General features: G+C 33.5%; 2 protein-coding genes across 2 annotated transcripts in view; both read right to left on the bottom strand.

The window, feature by feature from the left end:
- Positions 1-20816, bottom strand: part of LOC125836649 (probable WRKY transcription factor 65) — a 212052-nt gene that overhangs the window by 25823 nt on the left and 165413 nt on the right. The gene's annotated exons all lie outside the window — the stretch shown is intronic.
- LOC125836624 (protein STICHEL-like 3) lies at positions 966-10300 on the bottom strand. The gene is made up of 6 exons (XM_049515818.1): positions 7620-10300; positions 6250-6469; positions 5344-5913; positions 3316-3946; positions 2466-2529; positions 966-1312 (listed from the first exon to the last, which is right to left on the bottom strand). Exons 1-6 carry the CDS (start codon positions 9681-9683, stop codon positions 1220-1222), a joined length of 3642 nt encoding a protein of 1213 aa, XP_049371775.1. The 5' UTR covers positions 9684-10300; the 3' UTR covers positions 966-1219.

Here is a 20816-nt window from a genome sequence, read left to right as displayed (position 1 = left end):
AAATTAAACATTTATACCCTATTGACAGTTCTTTAAGTAAATTTGACACCTTTACTCTTCGAACTTGTACTTATCATTAGTGAGCTCAACGAGTAAAGCTTTTTACTAAATATTGTTAAGTTTTTATTAGTCTTTAATTGATAAGTATAGTTTCAAATCTACATGCAATTTTTCACATGATATAGAGAAAAAGTGTTAATTAAATAAATTTGTTAAGAGAAAAATCATTAAAATTATTTATGCCAAAAAATAATTGTTGACTAGGTGAAGCATCCCATGTGAGCCTCTTTGATTAATTCCTGAAACCCATTTGATGGGTTGAACTATATATAGAACAACCATTCAACTTTCCAATCTCACCTGTCTTCCATAAAACATCCAAAAAAATTGAATTTTTTTTGTGAGGTGGGTGGGGGGAGGGGGTGTGTTTAAAATCCAAAAATGACCCATCACCCTTTATAATCATAGTTGAATATTCCCATACATATATAGTGTGGTAGGGACGATTGAAATGTGATACTCTTATTTGATACTCACTCCGTCTCATATTATTACTCGCACACCCTTAAAGAAATCACAAAATGGATTTTTTAAAATTAATTCTATCTTGATTTTATAAATTGACAAATAATTTGGGACATATATATATTGTACAGGTAGAAATTTAAACCTTAAATGGTCGTTTTTGACTAAATTTAACTTAATATATCAACGAAAATTTATGTTATCTTGTTTGACAGACTACATGTAAGGATAAGTATGTTACATCATACATGGTTTGAAATTTAAAGGGACTAAAATTATGGTATTCCAAAAGTGTCCTTTAAATCCAAAACAAGGGATTAAAATTTCGAAATATGTCAAATTAACAAAGAACGTGTTGCTAGTGCAACTTTATGAAATACTTAAAACAAAGGACTATAGTTTGAGATTAAATGGATAAAGAATGGACAAAAATTACTAACAAAAAAGGAAAAATGAATTCCCAATAATTTATAAAAATGTAGAATAGTATTAGCACATGAGAACTACTTTAGACATCTAAAAAGAAAATTGCTAAACTAAAAAAAGATATTTTAATAATGCACCTTCCATTTCTCATCTTCTACCTTATTATTGGAAAAATAAAGTTGACCCTCTAAACAAAGATTGACTTGAACAAATAGTAGAACTAAAACTGGAAATTAATCTGCCCCTAAGCTTTCTGATACATTCACTGCTACCTTGGAGACCTACCAGAGAGACATTTTCCGCAAGAAACGAACCTCAGTAAGCTCTTCGGCCTCCTACTTCTAGATTTCAATCGCGAAAGCTGCACGATGAACAATTCTGTTAACTGATAGCTTCAAATAAATCAGTAGGGTTACTAAATTTGATAATAAGTCAGTATTCTATCCTGTAGCAAGTTGGTGTAAAGCCTCAAGCTCTTCCAAATCATGAAACAAAAGAAATAAGAAGCTACAAGTGAAACCAATAGGATTAAAACTGGATTTATATCCCATTTACTCCACTAAGACAAATAAGTCCTTCCTTCAGTATCATTCCTCAGTGCCAGTAATCAAAACTGTGTGGGGGCATAAAGTTCATAAAACCAGTAACCTGAAAATTGCTATTTATAGTTATAGTCTGATGTTCTTTAAAGACTTTTTATATTCGAAATCGTGACAACTTTTACAGAAAATTGGCTGGATTGACTGCATTTAATAGTTTAAACATCTCATCACTGCCTAAGCAAGTCGAAACTATGAATCACGTGCGGTTGTCCAACCTATTTCCTTCTATTGGTTTCTTTTTAGGGAGGAGGGCAGAGGTTTTTGCTAAAAGTTGCACTACTTGCAACAGGACGGAATACTCTGGAGCAATAGATTAGGTCAGATAATTTGCTATTTCTAGCTTTGGAATTGGATTCAAGGATGTGGCCTAACGGTCAATGAAATGGGAGGAGAACCCCGAAGTCTCAAGTACAAATCTGAGCGAAGGCAAAAAACACCAGGCAATTTCTTTCCACTTACCTAGGCCATGGTGGGTAGAGTTACTCGATACCTGTGGATAGAGGCACCTGGTGAAATAGTTGAGGTACCCAAGCTAGCCCAGACATCACAGTCTAAAAGAAAAATTGATGGATTATGGGCCTGCCTTTAACGTGTGCATACAACACATCCCACTATACTCTTTTGCTAGCCTTTCTTCTTCTGTTTTTTTTTTTGGGTGCGTAAGAGATATTTTCTCACGGTCCATCATAATAGCTAAATGTAAGACAAGGCAGCCGGCAAGGAAGCATCTTGAATTGACATGTTAGGAACTGAAACGTCTTCATACTTGCTTACACTTGCAACACTTGTAGTGCAGTATGTCAAATTCCAATTAATGGCAGAATGCAAGCAACTATGTTGACACACAACTCGAAAAGTCTAAAGGACTCTGGAATGCATTGAAAAAGAAAATAGACATTTGAATCTGTTTACCTGTCGGCGGGTGACTCTTTTAGCCTTCCAACAAAGCAAGCTCCTTGACCTAGCTTCTAATCTCCTGCAGAGAAGAAAGATCACATTACTACTTGAGAATAGTCAAATTAAAAGAGGAACACTTTCGTGTTTCCAACAACAACTGAAGATCAAATAAAGACAGTTATACCTACTATAAGAACTATGCAATATAAGAGTATTTATTCCACGAAAAAACAAGTGGTTCCATATGTTCTGATGTTATACGCAAAGGTCTATCCTACACTTAGCTTGTAACATTTTCTATGGGGTCTTTTAGTTGATAACTGACGACAGGACAACACTAAGAGTCCGTTTGGATTAGCTTAAAAAAAGTAGCTTTTAAGTACTTTTGATTTCTGACTTATTTTAAGTAATTTTTTACCTTGCCAAACACTTCGTAACTTATTTTAAGTTATTTTTTATATTTGCCAAACACTTCCAGAAGTCAAAAACTTAAAAGTAGGTTTGACCGACTTTTAAGCCAATCCAAATGGGCTCTAAGTTGGATGGAGTGCATTTGGCCAACATGTGTATCAGTCCATCCACCAACAAGTGAAGGATGAAGGGGCTGCTTCTATTCCACATTTCATATAATATAATATATCCACTCTATATCTCCTCAACCAAGAAATCAGTAAGGCATTCTCTAATCTTTTCTTCTTCTGTACTACTATATAAAATCAAAACACAACTTAAAGACATACGTTTTAATGGTATATTATTTGTCTCTTCAAGCAAATGAATGTGAAAATGGTTACACCTCTGAGACACATATACAATCTGATATAAAATGTGGTAATACAAGAAGGATGGGAAAAGAGGTACATACAAATTCTCTTGTTCAAGCTTTTCAGCAATAGAAACAGCCTTGCGTTTTGACCAGCTACTTTGCCGCGTGCATCCTTCTGCCTGCTGAATTACGTGAGCAAGAGATACCTTGCTCTTAACTAAGCTCAAACTCTGGCTTCTATCCCCTAAGTTTCTTCGTTCAGGAATGGAGGTGGATGAATTTTTGGCAATTGACATTGTCCCTCCTGGAAAATCACTTTCTAAATTCCGCCTATCAAATCGTGTATTGTTCTCAATCTGTTCATTGTGTTTCGATTCTCTTGGAGAAGCTTCCTCTTCAACTATCTCACTACCACCTATTCCTCTCGAGTCGAGCTTTGTAAATGCTAAACCTTCTCTATCATTTACTTGTGCCCTGTTGATTTCATCAGGACCTGCCATTCTCACCCCATTACCATAAAGGCCAGGTTTCGTACCGATATGAGATACACCATGAGGTGCTGCTGACAACACAATTGGTCCAGCCCTGCCATCTTTCCCGGATTCACATCTGATTTCTATTGTCACGGGGGACCCAAGAACAGACTCAAAAGCTTGTAAAATATGACCCCTGAATTTCTCTACCTTGGATTTTGTTAGATGTGAGCTGAACAGTAACTGCACAGTTGGAGCTGCAATGAAATTAATAAATTAGATGAGCACGAATCACATCTACAAATGAAGCCCCACAGATAAATATTTAATAGTTGTTCCAACAAAAAAGCGGGAAACAACAGGGCACATATGCACAGTACATGAAACATATCTTTTAAATAGAGTCCCTCCCTCCCTCTCTCACAAGTCATGGGGCACATATGCAAGCATAAGCAAGTCTAGAACTCATATTCCAGAAGACTCAGTATTGCTACAAGTCGGAATGAAATTTTATGTTCATATAATGTTTGAGTTACCCAAATTAAAATAATGAGATGCCAATCAAATAGGAAGCTTACAACAGAATGAATATGGAATTACAAAGGAAACTAATCTGAAAAATGCAAGCTTACAACAGAATGAATATGGAATTACAAAGGAAACTAATCTGAAAAATGCAAGAGTAATACTCAGAAAGGCTAGCAATGCATTAAATTTGTAACACGGATGTAAAATTAAGCAGGTAACGGGAGATGAACAGATACAGATGGAGATTCAAAAGAATAAGGGAATAAAGAAAGTAGATATTTCTGACGCGTTAAGCAGTAAAAACACTCTTGGAATCAGCAGCCTGCTACTATTAGAGGCGAATCAAGATTTGAACTTTATGGGTTCGAGTTTGGGGTTCTATCACATCTTATTTGATTTACAGGGTTCGCCATTTATTTATACTTGATTTAGTGATTTTTTAACACATAAAAGTTCCAAGACAAAGCTATTGGTGTTCAGATGAACCCATAACTCACACTCTACGTCTTCCCCTGGCTACTACTTGCTGCAACAAGGCTTCGAAATGAACTGTTCAAACCATATAATCCTGTCAAATCGTGCCCTCTTTATATTACTAGGTTCGAATTCAATTTCACCTTCCTCACCAAAAAAAAAAAAAAAAAGCAGCAAGTTTAACATCCTAGACATTTAGAAATATATGTCCATGATCTCTTTGACAAGGAAACAAAAGATTACATCCAAGAAACTTGAACAGACGGGCCTTTCGGAGAAAGCTCAACCCCAAATTGATTCCTGAATAAGAGAAAGGAAGCTTTTCTCTTGAATCTATTCCATAACCCTTCCTTAAAAGAGTGCAGGCCTGTAATAATTTAAAATAATCAAGATCTATTTTAAGCTAACGTTAATCGGTATACTTAAAATTAAAGTAAAGTATTTTGTGTTAAACTGATCTGGCGGACAAAACTCCTCTGGTTTCCACCTGCTGATTAAACATGCAGTTGAAATGCCTAAAAATGAATATAAGTATGCAAAATTCACTACTCATGACCATACGACATAGCAATAAAAATAATTAAGAACAATTCACTAGTCATGACCATAAGACATAGCTAAGGATGTTTGTAAGAGACTAAATGAATTGTACCTGCTCCAAAGCTGACTGAGGTAAGCTTCCCTTCACGATACATAAACTCTTTTAAGCCATTTATTTCAATATTTTCAAGCACTTCTAACCACATTTCTTCAATATCCCGGTGCAACTTACCTGTAACCTGGCCACTGCTTGTTCTATTTTTGTCACTAGAGACGCTATAAGCTTTTTGAGTAAGTACTCCAGCTCCATTATGCCCTTTTCCACCAATGCGAACCCCTTTCACCCTGGCGTCGGAGTAAATATTACTAGAACATCCAGCTTGAAAGTTTTCTACCCTACTTTTTGATGGGAACCCTCTGTCTTTGTGTAGCATGTCATCAGCATGCTCGACATTGCTTTTCCTGGGTCTTTCTGTTCCCCCTGCATTATTCAAGCCTAGTGGACTTTGAATAAAACTAGTGTCTGCTGAGGAATTGGGCAACATATACTGCTGATCTGGAGCGAGTTGCAGCAATGCAGCTGTAAGCCAGGTAAGTCTGTCATTTGACATTCTCAGCTGCTTTTCAGCTTCAGATAGTGTTTTCAGAGCTTGACGCAGTTTTTCCATATCTTGTTTTGATACTGCAACCAAAGAATAGAGGAAAGTAAGGGTTGAACTTGGAGAAAAAATATGATTAAAATGGCATATATAGTTCAAGTTCCTGTGACAATACTGAAAGAGAATGAGAAGGCAATTAGTTAATTGGAGGATGTGATATAAGATTCTCTTTGCAAATTGTTTCACAAGCAAAGTTGATTTAACTTTTAGTTGGAAGACTTGTTAAAGGAAATGCAATATGTATTGTCTAGTGATTGTGAGCTATTACCCAGTAGTTTATCCAATATCATATGGATCTATCAAGGAGACCCAACGAATAACTCATTCATTACGGAATAACCAAATTATAGATCACTTACTTGCTTGGCGTCGAAAGAACTTCCTCCGAGGCCTTTCTTTTGTGAAGTCATAGCTCCCAGCAAGTATATCAGTTATGACTGTAGCAAGTTGTGACATTAAAGCTAAGGGTTCGACACCAGATTCCATGATATCCCTTAAATGTTTCACTGTATTGACAGTGTCAGCAGATAATGCCAAGTCAAGTAAGTCCACTAATTTCTCATCGGAAATAAGTCCAACCTGTAATGCCATCAAGTCACAAAAGTTATTAAAAAGTAAAAATCACATATCTAATTTAAAAATTTAGTAATTAGGCAATGTTAGGAAGAAGATGAAACAAAGCTAGCCTCTCTGTTGTTTAGGTGTAATTTTCCATAAAAGCAAGAAGAAATAATTATAATACAGGATATTCCAATTCTTCATCAAAGAACAATATATACTAAATGTCATTTCTAAGTATCTCAATATTTTTATCCAAAAAGTAATAACCAGTCCATTAGAGACAATTTTTGTTCTATAGAAAGCTTAACGTACATTCAAATATGCACTTATTTTTTATAATCATGGTATTGGGCTAGCTTGCACACACTTCGATTAATTGGTACCTGCTGCCTCCCACCAGAACAGGTACCAGGTAACTCTGTCCACCACTGGTAATGTTTTTGCCTCTGCCAGGAATTGAACGTGACACCTCACGGTTCTCAACCACTTCATTGACCACAAACTATGCACCTCAGCTTCTATCATATAGTTGGACAACCAGTTAAAGTTCATTTCCAAGATGCCTAGTACTTCTTCACCAGCATTGTAAACTGATATGGTAGCCCTATGCTAAAACCTCTAAAAAAAAAGCATGATATTCTCTTACCAAAGACTAGTCTTCTTCCTGAAGTGTAAGATAATAGTTGGATTAGTCTAAGACACCTAACCTCCTCACACTGAAATAATCAAATAAGTGTGTGCGCAAGAAAACACCATCATCTAGCTAAAGCTTTTTGCTAAACAATTATGAGATCAAACAGATATTAATCATATGCCACTCTCTTACTGAAAGCATATTTTAGGCAAAAAGAAAATGAAAAACTAAAATCCCCTTCTAATGCTGAGAAGGGAAACGTCCACTTGATAAAAGATGCACTATGATAAATCAAAACATGTTTAGTAAAATCTCCACTGAGGAAAGGGAGAACAAAAGAAAACAAAATTCACGCATAAAACATTTTAACCTTGATTTGGAAATTTCATATGATTATTTGCAAATCAAATAAAGTTCAAGTGGGATCATAAGACAGATTTACTAAATGTATTAGCAACAAAGTATGAGATCTTGGTCGGCAAAGCAAAAAGAACTTCCTCGAGTTTTGATAAGAGAAAATGCTAGAAAACGCACCAGCTCCTGAACAAGAGGGACAGAGATTCTCTGGCCAAGCAAACTCAATTGCTCAAGAGTCATTTCAGCATCTCTCAACGATCCATCTGATCTTGATGCAATAAGCTTGAGTGCATCCCTTTCGATTTCAAGATCTTCCTTAGTTGCAATCCATTGCAAAGTATAGATGATATCTGCATCCTTCAACTTGGGAAAAAAGAATTTCTGGCACCTAGATATGATTATATGAGGCAAGACATCAAGACTTGAGGATACAAGGATGAAAACAACTCGCCTAGGGGATCTATCGATGACCTTTAGAATAGCACTCCAACAATCAGGAGACAGTGTGTCACAATCATCAAATATAAAAACCCTATACTGGGATGGTAGTTTGGAGACAATCATATTATCAAGAAGATCCATCATATTCTCGAAATCAAAATTACTCACAGGACCTATTTCCCTTATATTTCGACTCCTTCCCATATCATGTGCAATGCAAGAATCACAAAAACCACAAGGCTTGGGATGCTCAATGGATTGGCAATTTAATGCCCTTGCAAAAATGCGGGCACATGAGGTCTTTCCTGTTCCATGAGGCCCATAGAAAACATAAAGCAAGCCAACTTTTCTCTTAAGAGCAGCATTTGAAAGAGCTTGAGCAACTAAATTCTGTCCTACCAAATCCCGGAATGTTCTTGGCATATACTTTTGTGTTAGACTCTGGTGCCTACTATTCCCACGCCTACGAAATTTGCGTTGCTCACCTGATCTAGCTTCTGAAGCAAGATCCGAGTCAAGTTCTTGCTTTAGTAAATTGTCAGCATAGATACCCAACTCCCCCGAATAATCATGAACCCAAGCAGGATGGTCTGAACTGCCCTGAGAATTTGAAGGATCAAATAGTAAGGGCAACGCCTCTGCTTCAGATTTACTAGATGAGCTCGAGTATTCAGACATTATTGGCATATCAGCAGCATCCCTCCCTGTTGGACCACCACCACTTCTTTTTGACCTTGGGTCAGACAAACCACAAGATAAACTCTTGCCTGCCATGTCAAGAAATGATTTTCCTCTATGATGAATCCTTGACCAGTTCCAAGGAATTCCGCACCCATTCCTTGGATCTCTTGTTACATTCTGGTTGACATACTCTTCATAGCCATCTTCGGCAGGATATTTTTGGTGTGCTGAAGCTTGACCTAATGAATTTGAGGCCACAGACATTTCATTGTGGTCAAGAGCATCTCTTGAAGGAACAGAAGTGCGAGTTCTTCTTGCCCCTCGAAACTTACGCCGTTTTACTCTGCCATTGCCACGAGTTGTCGCCTCCATTTGCTCTGCAATTTTCTCATTATGAGTATGCCTTCCACGAGCATGAATGTGAGAAGAAGCTACCCCATCACTGTCAATTGGAACATCATTTAATTGCTCAGAGAGGGTCCTTATTCGATCATCATGCCTCTGCCTCTCTGTTTCATTGCTAATTCTACCTTTTTGTTCGGAGTTCTCTGAAACAGGATTGCGGACCAAATCATTTCCATCATCCGAACACTCATCCTTTTCAGCAATGAAGTCAGTTCCCAGATTCCTACGGCTTGATTCTTCTCTCCTGACTCTCCTCCGTTCGCGAACTCCACTCTTGCTACTTCGATCACTTGGAGCCCCTGCCATTCGCTCAGTATTATGCTTGTTAATCTCTGCAGAAGCCACTCTAGACGACGATCGGGCAGCTAAAGGAGGCGAGTTTCCAGATAAACCTATACCATCCCTAGGTCGATCTATGCCTACAGACCGCCTACCATTGCTCATAACAGTATCCCTTTCACTTCTTTTAAGAAGGGCATCGACAACCGAAGGAGATTGCCATGAGGGTGGACTTGCAGAAGGATCTCTTAAGGACCTTGACCTCTGAAGGACAACAAGGTCCCTCATAAGGGACCTATCAGCCAAAATGGGGCTATGCTTATGCATGTGGTTCTTCAAATGAATACAATTTGTCAAATGTATGTGATTTCGTAAGTGATCACTAATGTTTCCATTTGCATCCTTAAGAATCCGGTCACGAACAGCCCTGGTCATGATCAGTACATAAATTGATCCAAAAACGGAAATATTCTTGAATTATGGTTAGACATCAACAAATGTATCATTCTCTCCAAATCAGTCCCAAATCTTCCCAATTATGGAAAAGTCCAACTTAAAATGTCTACCAATTCACCAGTATTAAATTATCTCACTATCAACGCCCCAGAACCAAGTAATAAATGACCAAATCAAACCAAATTTACCTTCCAAAACCATCAAATAACCCCAAAAATCATTATAAACATTCCCACTAAACAAATCTCACGTCCAGTAACGGCTAAAACTCCAAAGAAGAAAAATCTTACAACAAATCATTATCCATTAAAAATCCAAAACCTCCACAAACCCATAGCCAGCTGCCACTCTTGCTTACTACCCAACAAAAAAAGCAAAGCAAAAACGAAAACCCATCTCAATTAGAGCATAAAGACTCTACCTTTCTTCACTTTCAAGCTTTTAATAGCTTATTAGAGGTAAAGGGTCACCGTATATTATGACAAAAACGGTGGAAAGAGAAAGCAAAAGTTGGGAGTAACACTACACTCACCTGAATCAAGAGGGAGACTAAGCAGCAAGTGACCCGTTACTATCATAAAAAGTGTTCTTTTTTTTTTTTTGCTTAACTTTTCTCAGATCTCTTTTCAATCTTACCATACTTTCACATGAACTTCACGAGAGCTTCCTTAAAGAAAACGATAGAAGTTGCCGCTCACCTCAAAAACACACACACCCAGAAGAAGAACATGTGCATTAACCCCTTACCCCTGTTTTACTCTCTGTTTTTCATGTGTATTTGTTTTTGCAGAAATTGAGACAACCAGTTATGAGCTGAACAGAGCAGAAATGGGTAGTGTTTATTTATTTTTTACCAGTAGAGAGAGAAAGAGAAAGATTCGTGGGTGGGCTAGAGAGAGAAACAATTAGCAGAGAGAAAACAAGAACTATATAAATGTGTATACTCTATAGTCTAACAGACAGAGAGAAAAGGGAAGAATCTTGGAAATTTTGCTGAGGAATTTGGGACATTTTTGCAAGAGAAAAAGCAAAAAGAGTTTACTTAATTTATTTTTGTTTTTTTTAGCATCAAATAATGATGGGGAATTTTGAATTAAATCCTTTTTTTTGGGTCTTTTGCTATGATTTTGGTTAATAATTAAATAATTATAGATTTGAATCCCCAACTATGATGATTAATACTATTAAATTATTAAAATAAGAATAAGGTGGAGTAGTAAGTTCTAATACTTAAAACTTAAATTTCACTTATAAGAAGAGTGCTTTTTGATTTTTCGTCCTTACAACTGAAAAACTTATTTAAAAAATTGTGTTAATTGTACTTAAAGTGTTAACGAATAAGGTAACATAGAGGATGGTTTATATTAGGATGGTGGAATTGTATCTGTCCTTTTAGATTTGAGTCTTGAAAAAATAAAAAATATTTTGTAGTAAGTGTTGTTTCAAAAAATGAATCTTATAATATGTAAATTTAAATTAATTCAATTTCATTATGGATACTGAACGTTAATGCTTAGATATTGGATACTAATGCTCCAATGCAGATACCGAAAAAAGAAAAAAAAGAATTGAGTTTGAATATTTGGTCAATCTCTCAAGTAAAAGCAGCAGTTAGCTAATAATGGTAAAATACCATCAAAAGTAGCTGGTGAAGGAAATCAGTAATGGCACATAACACCTATAAAGATTATCAATTATCAATACCAGAATGACCAAAAACATTTAAGTTGGAAAATTTTAAATTGAACGAATCCTTTAGGAGAGTACTACGATAATTTTATTTTAATTTCTTCGAGTAATTTTTTTTTTTTTATATTACAAATTATTTCCCTTATAATTTATCTGTCCTAATTAGCGCTTTGTACCTTTGGTGCATGGCATATTATTAGATAATTAATTATAAGGGAAAGAAGGAAAAATCATTTTGGTCAGAATCGTAAAATAACATATTTTATATTATGTTATTTTATTTCATTTGAACATTTTTACCCCTTTAACTTTAATACTTTTAATTAAAAAATGGAAAAAAAATCAGTTTATTTTAAAATAAAAAATATATTATAGGCTTTTTAAATTTTTGGGCAAATTCTGGCCAAATTTTCTAATCATTTAACATTATCCGGGAAAGAATTTGTAAGGTAGATTTATTAATGCAGCAATCCATTTTGTAGTACTTGGGATTTGGGAACTACCTACAGTACAAATTATGCAAGTGATGATAGAATTAATTTTCTTAAGCTATGATTAATTATACTTGTTTTACTACTCATTCAATATAATTATAGGAAGAGTAATAAATAAAGGAAAGATTGAAGATTTTGAATTATGTGGGGCCGAAAGAGTTCCGTTTGGTTCGATTTCGAAATACCGTTGTGTACTTGAACGTTTGATAGGACTATTTTGGGTGCACATGCACTAATTTGCTTACCTACATTTATTTATTTTCTTAAATTGGTAAACGAAAAGAGACTTTTCACAAAAAAGTGAGTAAAAGATAATGACTTCTTAGGTAACAACAAAAAAGAAAATCATAAATATTCAAAGAGAGGGAATTTTTTTATTTTTTTTTATTTTTTTTAGAATTGCCCAAAATTATCTATGTATAGCAAAATAAAATAACTTTACCAATTTATGTTGAATGATGAATAGTTTTGGGAATTAATCCAAAGTTCTTATTTCGTCTTTATACATTTCAATGGTCATAATTTCTCGCCAAAAGAAAAGGAAAGAAAAGGATAGTAAAGGAAACAAGAGCAATACATTTTTTTAAAAATCAAGAAAAATAATAAAACATTTAATCTTTTTTGGAAGGGAAAAATCATTTTGCCAGAAAATTCAGTCAGAATTTGACCAGAATGGTAAAATAACATATTTCACACTGTTATTTTACCTTTTGAACATTTTTACCTTTTTAACTTTAATACATTTTAATTAAAAAATGAAAAAAAGATTAGTTTATTTTAAAATAAAAAGGATATTATAAACTTTTTAAATTTCTGACAAATTTTCTAGCCATTTAGCAGTACCCTTTTCTAAAAAGTAAGTGATTTTCTTATTTATTGTTTGGTGTTTGATTAGTAAATAATTTGGGTAAATACAACAACTGAACCCAGATCCTAATATTTAATGTGTTTGGTAGACCTGAACCCCTGTTTCAAGAACCAACCTAATACCAACACCAACACCAACTCGAGACACAATCCTAACCTCGACTTAGAACTTGATCCTCAATTCGATCTTGGCCTAACCTCTAATCCTAATTTAAGACTCGATAATCAACCTCGGCCTTGATCCAGAATCGAGATCGGAGAATCAAGCCCTGATTGACCTTGACCTCGAGTTGGGTCAGGTCGATCGAGTCTCGGGTCGGGTATGATTCGGATAAGAGTTAGGATTCGGGGCCTAGGTCGGTGCAAGGGGTGGGTCCTAGGTCTAGATCCAGGTTAGGATCAGGTTTCGAATCAAGGTCAAGAGTTGGATATAGGTCTGGGTGGGGAGTCTAGTCCCGGGTTATAATCAAGAGTAATTTTGAGGTCCCAGCCCCCAAGTTAGATGAGATATAAGATTAAAAGAGAGTTTTAAAAAATATTTTTCTTACTTTAGGTTGGAAAATATTTTTCCTTAAATTGGTGGAAATAAATTTATATAGAAAATAATTTTCGTAACATAGAAAAATTGATTTGCCATTTTTTTTTTTTTCCTTTCATACCAAACACTCAGGTACTCTACATCATGGAATGCCCAAATTAGCTTAGCTAGCTCGCAAAACGGGTAACTTTTCCAAAATATCTTGAAAGTTGAATAGCAGTTTTCAAAAAAAATTGGCAAAATTTATATCATTAAATAATGTATTTAACGATTTTCTTTATTAATTAACAAAATAAAAAATTCCAACTCAATCAAATCATACGGAACACATGAGACTCATTATGAACATATTCATAGAAACATGAAAAACTGGGTGAAGATCTGAAAATGCAAAAGGTAGGGCTAACTCATAAAGAGATCTCACTCAAAAACGACTTAATTAAAAATCAACAAAATCTCAAAAGGCCCAATATATGTGAAGTTAATCTTTCCCTGCCTCTCAAATCTCATAACGCTCTTTATAGACAACACTCGAAGGAATATCCGATCTCCAATGCCTACCATCAGCATAACTCGTTGGAGCCTCGGAGGTGTCACTCGAATTTTTATGGAAGTGATTCATTCTATTCTATTATAAATTAATTTTAGTACTTAAATTTTATTTTTAATATTTGTTGTTACTTTCAATTAACCAAGTCAAATCGCTCGTAAAAGGTAGAAATCAAACTCTTACTAATAAAATATTGTATAAAATAAAATTTTAGATAACACATCAATTAAGCTATTAAACTTTCCTCATCGAAACTACTAAGTTCAAAGTTCAGTATTTTCTTACGGTTATAACATTATCCAACTAAACTCTGGTATAATTAAAACATGATGTCACTTTGAACAATTTTAATTAAGAAGATAATGGAAATGAAATAATCAAAAGCAAATAAAAAACTGAACCCAATTGCAGAATTGGGACAAATTTAAATTGGAAAATCTATCTGCATAGAAAGCATCTTTATCTTAGAAAATAAGGATCTCACTATGAACTGTCAATCTCAATGCCACGTGTTTCTTTCCTTCGACTGATTTACTGACTCATCTTTTCATTTAAGTATTCGAAACATTCCAAAATTCAGTACGAATTATTAGTTTCATTCTCAAATTATTGATAGTCTTAACACTCATTAACTTGACTAAGTAAATTTTAATACACCCCCAATCTTACTACGTGAGAGTGAAATGCACCCCTAAATTTTTGTCAAGTCTAGGATGTTTTTAATATTTTTCTCGAGTTTTTATACATAAACACATGCTCCTACAAAAACTACTTGTTATATTATGTGGCAGATCAAAGATGTATCTAATTTAAGTTAATTAAGTAAAAAAAATGTTTTTAAGACTTTGAATAGTGCGAGAAACATCAATTGAAAATGAGTAAATCAGTGAAGGCTAGATGGAGGAAACAGGCCACGTTCATGTGCTGGAAACAGGAGACAAAAAAGAGGGGAAAATTTTCAAATCTTAAAGAATGAAAAAGAAAATTGAAGTATGTGTAACATACATTCCGTTGTAGTAATTGTAGTACATTATTGGTGTCAAAGGGGGGAGTATCACCACAATCTTTGCAATTATTGTTTTTGGACCAATGTGTATGTTTGTTATACTTTATTTTTTATTTGTTTGGGGAAGAAGGGGATAATTTGAGTAGGAATATGAAATGCTTTAGTTAAGGATCTCTGCAATTTCATACTTTGGATAATATCTCAAACATTTACTTGTAAATTTTAATATCGTCGACTCCTTTCTACTATGTATAATTGGAAGGGCCTTTAAGAGGCAAAATAATACTCCCACAAATAAGTATAGTTGATGCAAAAATATATTTATTATTCTAAAATACTTATTGCTTTAGGAATTTAAGACAATAGTCCGTTACATTTTACTTGATTCTATACTTATATGGAATGAAATTGAATAGAAACATAGCATTTGAAAGAGTGAACACAAAGATTTAAGGAGTTCGATTCATCGAGAAGACATTCTCGAGAAAGGAAGAGAAAACACATTAAAATACTTCTTCTTATTCCATGGAAGAGTAATATATAGTGCTCAATTCTCAAGAAACATTTAACAAATAAATAAAGATTGCTTAGTAACGATACTTTTGTAATTTTTTTTGATGAAAGTGAAAAAAAAAAGTTAAAATAACACTTGTTTTGAAATAGAAAGAATAAATCTGAGAAAGTTGTGTTTGAAAATGAGAGGTTAACTGAAAATTATTATTTTATTTAAAATACTTCTCTTCTCAAACAAGTTAAATAATTGCAATAATTAATGACCTTGGCTTTAATAATTTGCAAATATCAACTTTAGTATATCTGCAATAAATAAGTGAAGTTATAGCCAAACATAGTTTGATGAAATTAGAATCCTTCATGGTAATTAGTGCATTTGCAATAAGAAATTTAATTTAATTCAAAATAAATGAAATATTAATAATTAAGACAAACTTTATGAATAATTTTGTTAAACCTATTATTCAGTCACAAAGTCAATATTGTGAGGTTACTGCTGCTATAAATCTTTTAATAAACGTAACTACTTATCCACCATTTTATTTAATTTTCCTAGGCTAGCTTTGTTAGGATAAAGAGAAGATAGACTTTTGTTTTTTGGTTATCCACTTAGCTACTGCTCTATATCTATCTATGTAGGGAAATTTATGAACCTAAAAATACAATGATTGACCAAATTGACATTAGTTTCGTCTTTTGGGATGAAAACAAAATTAATTGTAAAAAGATTTCAAACCAAATAATCCTAAACATTATGGGTGTGTTTGGTATGAAGGAAAATGTTTTCCATGGAAAATGTTTTCCTAGAAAATGTTTTCCAGGAAAACAAGTTGATTTTTGACTTATTTTCTCATGTTTGGTTGGTGAGTAGAAAATATTTTCCGGAAAAGATTTTTAGTGTTTGATTTATGAATGAAAAATATTTTTGAGAAATATCTTTTATTTTTACTAGAATAGAAAATAATTTTTGAAATTGAAAATAGTTTTTAAAAACAAACTTAAATTTTTTTTGGGGGGTGGGGGTGGTAAGGGGTGGGTGAAGGGGGGGATGGTCGAGGGTAGGGGTGAAAAATTGAAATTTTGAAGTTGAAAATATTTTTGAAAAACAAACTTAAAATTTTTTTTGGGGGTGGGGGGGGGGGGGCTGGTAGGGGGTGGGTGGGTGGGGGTCGAGGGTAGGGATGAAAAACTGAAATTTTGAAATTGAAAATATTTTTTAAAAACAAACTTGAAATTTTTTATTTTTTTTGGGGAGGGGGGTGGGGGTGGGTGGGTGGGGGTCGAGGGTAGGGGTGAAAAACTGAAATTTTGAAATTGAAAATATTTTTTAAAAACAAACTTAAAATTTTTTATTTTTTTTTGGGGGTGGGCAGGGTGGGGGCTGGTAGGGGGTGGGTGGGTGGGGGTCGAGGGTAGGGGTAAAAAAATGAATTTTTGAAATTGAAAATATTTTTTAAAAACAAATTTGAAATTTTTTATTTTTTTTGGGGAGGGGGGTAGGGGGCTGGTAGGGGGTCGAGGGTAGGGGTGAAAAAATGAAATTTTGAAATTGAAAATATTTTTTAAAAACAAACTTGAAATATTTTATTTTTTTTTTGGGGAGGGGGGGGTGGGAGGCTGGTAGGGGTGGGTGGGTGGGGGTTCTAGGGGTTAAAAAATGAAATTTTGAAATTAAAAATATTTTTTAAAAACAAACTTAAATTTTTTGTGTGTGTGTGTGTGGGGGGGGGGGGGGGGGGGGGGCTGGTGGGGGTGGGGTCGAGGGTAGGATGAAAAAATGAAAATTTGAATTTGTAAATATTTTTTTAAAACAAACTCAATTTTTTTTTGGGGGTGGGAGGTGACCGGAGAGGGGGTGGGTGATCGCGGATCGGGATGAAAAAATAAAAATTTGAAGTTGAAAATATTTTTAAAAAACAAAGTTAATTTTTTTTCTTTTTGAAGGGGGTTGGGGGTTGGGGGTTGATAGGGGGTTGATGGGGGGGGGGGGGCGAGGGTAGTGGTGGGGGTAAAAAATAAAAAATTGAAATTAGAAATATCTTTTAAAAACAATTTTTAAATATTTTTTTGGGAGGGGGTGGGGGTAGGGGTGAGGGTGGGGTAAAAAAATTGAATTTAAAAACAAGCTTTAAATTTTTTTATTTTTTTTTTTGGGGGGGGGGGGTTGGTTAGGGGGTGGTTTGAGGAATAAATTGATTTTTAAACAAAAAATAATTGTAATTTGAAGTTGGAAGAGAGTTTTGGAAAATGTTTTCCTTAAGTTTAGAAGGGAAGTCATTTTCCTTAAATTTGAGGAAAATGAGTTGATTTGGAAAACATTTAGCCCAACCAAACATGAGAAAATTGGAAAACATTTTCCGGAAAATGTTTTCCTTCATACCAAACACACCCTATAAGTACTTGTTACTTCTTTTTTCAATTTCAGTTAGGTCGCAATCTTAGTTTATAAAACTTAACAATGGAGGGGACCAAATATGACGCTGAATTTTGGTACTCTTTAGACGTTTTCAATGGTACAAGAAAATGACATTAAATTGAATTTTGCCACTGTGTTTTCTTATTCGTTTATTAGGTAGTTAAGTTAACAACATAAAATATGTCACTTCGCTTTAATTATACTCATAAAACCTCTAGTGTTTTCTATTTAAGGTTGATGCGTATAATTAAAAGAGATATATAGTAGATTTTATATAATTAACTTAACTATCTAATAGAAAAATGAAAATACGAGCAAATGCTTTTCTGAAATTTGAACTGAAAGTATCTAATAAATAAAACACTTTATTATTATAAATTGAGGTGTTCAATTGCAACATAATTTAGTTCAAATATCTAAGCGGAATATCCTCATAAATTTAAAGAGTAGACTATATATTAAACATTAAATTTAATTATATCCTTTTGTACAAGCCTATTAATATCTCAAAATCGTAAAGTTATCTCTAAAAAAGTACTAATTTAAATGAGAAAAAGGCGGAATATATGTAAATGCTCTAGAACTCGTATTATTGCATAATGAAATAGAACGGCCTCTATATGTAGCCTGCACAAATTAAAGTTTATCTTAGCCATGTGACTTGAGAGTAATAAAAACAAAGGTCAAGTTTCAAATTAATAATGTACTTTTAATTTACAAATGCCAACCACAGATCTATAAATATGATTATATGTACTGAATTTTATATATCCATCTAGCCATGTGAGTATCAGTTGCAATTCGAGCTAGGGGCTAGCTAGTTCTTGAGAACAGTGATTTACGTATTTTTGAAGGTTTAATAATTTCAGGATTAGATAATTTTGTGTTATAAAATAACGTATTTCAAGATAATTAATTTTAGAATAACTTATTTACAATCAAACTAACTCTTTAAGTTTAAGTGTTAAATTAGATCTACCAACTAATTAATTAACCAGCTATTCATATTTACTTGGATACTTGAATTTGAGTCACAAAAATAAATGAAAGATTTGAGAACATGTGCAAATTAACTAACGATGGTAAAGACATCAACGTACTCTTTATAATATTTATATTTATTGCCGCTAAAAAATATTTTTATTCTAGTATCTATGCCCGAAGAGAAGATACCAGTTGTGATTTTTATGAGTTATGAATTTTAGAATTATAATTTTAAGTGATAGTAATTGATTTCTAAACTTAATTTTAACTCACAAATTTACCTCCACCTTTTGATCATTGGTTGAACCTAAAAAAGAAGAAAAAATTAAACAGAAATAAGATCCATGCACACACACTCACGCATGCAAATGGTAAAATGTCCCCACCACTTTATAATAAGTAGTTTTAATTAGTTCTAATTATTAAATCAAGGCAGTCAAGATTTAGTAATTTGACTTGATCTTCCAGTTCCTAGGATACCAAAACATCTTGAGCATCTCCCATTTAATTAAGTACTCTGAAAGTTGATGTGATTAACATAAACTAATTAACTAAATTAATCATCATATATAGATCCAGAGCCAGAATGATAACTTTTGTGATGAAATTATATATCTCGAACTATAACTTTACTTGTGTAAATTGGGTTAAAACTTTTTCTACGTTCGGTATTTAATTTATACTAAATCAATGAATACAAGATACATACGTTAAAAATATATTATTTGTTTGTTGTTGTTGTTTTAAAATAAGAGGGTACGGTGTAGAGGTTGATGATTCAAATAAAAGGTTAGTATGTACTAAATAGTTTTGTGTCTGGTCTCTTCTGCTAATATTATTGGTATTATTTTTGATAATTTTATTATTTTACTATTTTCGAATTTTCTCATTCTTAATTTGTTTCTACAATTTGTTGTCACTTATGCCTCAATTTTCACACTATAAATATTGTCATTGTTACTGCTTATATCTCTATAAATGATATATGTTCTTTCTTTTCTTGAGTCGGGTCTATTGAAAATAGTCTTTCTATCTTTTAAAATGAGGTCGGTCTACACTTAACTCTTCTCAAACCCCATTTATGGACTATATATAGGATATGTTGTTGCTCAAGAAAGTAAAGTTTGAAACCAAACAAAAAAGAACATAAGATCCATCGAAAAATAGCTTCTTTTCAATTATCAAAATACTAACGTGACAGCTTTGATAAAAATTTCTTTGATTCTGCTATTCGTAAGAAAGAAATTAATATTAAGGGGTCGTTTGGTTTGAAAATGAGTTATGATGGGATAAGTTATGTTGGGATAAGTTATGTTGGGATTAGTTATGATGGGATAAGTTGTGTTGGGATTATTTTTTATTGAGTGTTTGGTTTGTTGTATTCAAAATAATAAATTTTAAGAACAATTTATTTGTTTACAAAAATGCCCTTCATTAATGTAAAAAGTGATATAACAAAAGGGTTGAAAGAGACATTTTTGTCATTTACCTATTTTATCCCGGGATAAGTTATCCCGGGATTACTATACCACCCAAGGAGAGGGATAACTTATCCCGGTACTAATTATTAATCCCGGGATAAGTTATCCCGAACTTGCCAACCAAACAACAAAATAAGCGGTACTATAATTTAATCCCGGAACTATTTGTTACTATACCTCACACCAAACGAGCCCTAAGTGTTTCGGTCAATTTGTATGCACCTGTCTTGAAACAAAAATTCTGTTAAAGGGATTCTTATTTTTTTTTAAAAAAATTCCATCGAATTATTTTTTACCTATATATACAACACAACTAAACCCGGTCCCCACACAATACATATAGTTCTGCCACTCCTAGTACTGTAGCACATGACATGATAAATTGATAATTTCAATAAAATTGACTACTCATGATTCAACAAAGGATATGTAATTTATTCACTCCACGTATACATACAAAAAGAATTTGAAGGATTAGTTTTCCAATTTCATCATTCCTTTTGTAGGAATATAATTTGATATGAAAATTTTCAAGAAACTTAAATCAAATTAAATTTTCTGAAGCATAATAGTA

The sequence above is a fragment of the Solanum verrucosum genome, unplaced genomic scaffold (assembly GCF_900185275.1).
Source record: "Solanum verrucosum unplaced genomic scaffold, falcon-dt-bn FXZP01000278.1, whole genome shotgun sequence".
In the NCBI taxonomy this organism is placed as follows: Eukaryota; Viridiplantae; Streptophyta; class Magnoliopsida; order Solanales; family Solanaceae; genus Solanum; species Solanum verrucosum.
Note: the sequence above shows the minus strand (reverse complement) of the source record. Positions and strands in the feature narration are given on the sequence as shown.

Bases quoted from the DNA above. Each gene is read 5' to 3' on its own strand.
- LOC125836624 (XM_049515818.1), bottom strand. From the start codon at position 9,683: ATGACCAGGGCTGTTCGTGACCGGATTCTTAAGGATGCAAATGGAAAC. The intron at 6,470-7,619 runs GTGCGTTTTCTA...ATGGCATTACAG, and splicing joins TCCCTCTTGTTCAGGAGCTG to GTTGGACTTATTTCCGATGA. The intron at 1,313-2,465 runs GTAAACAGATTC...TTCATCGTGCAG, and splicing joins AAAGAGTCACCCGCCGACAG to CTTTCGCGATTGAAATCTAG.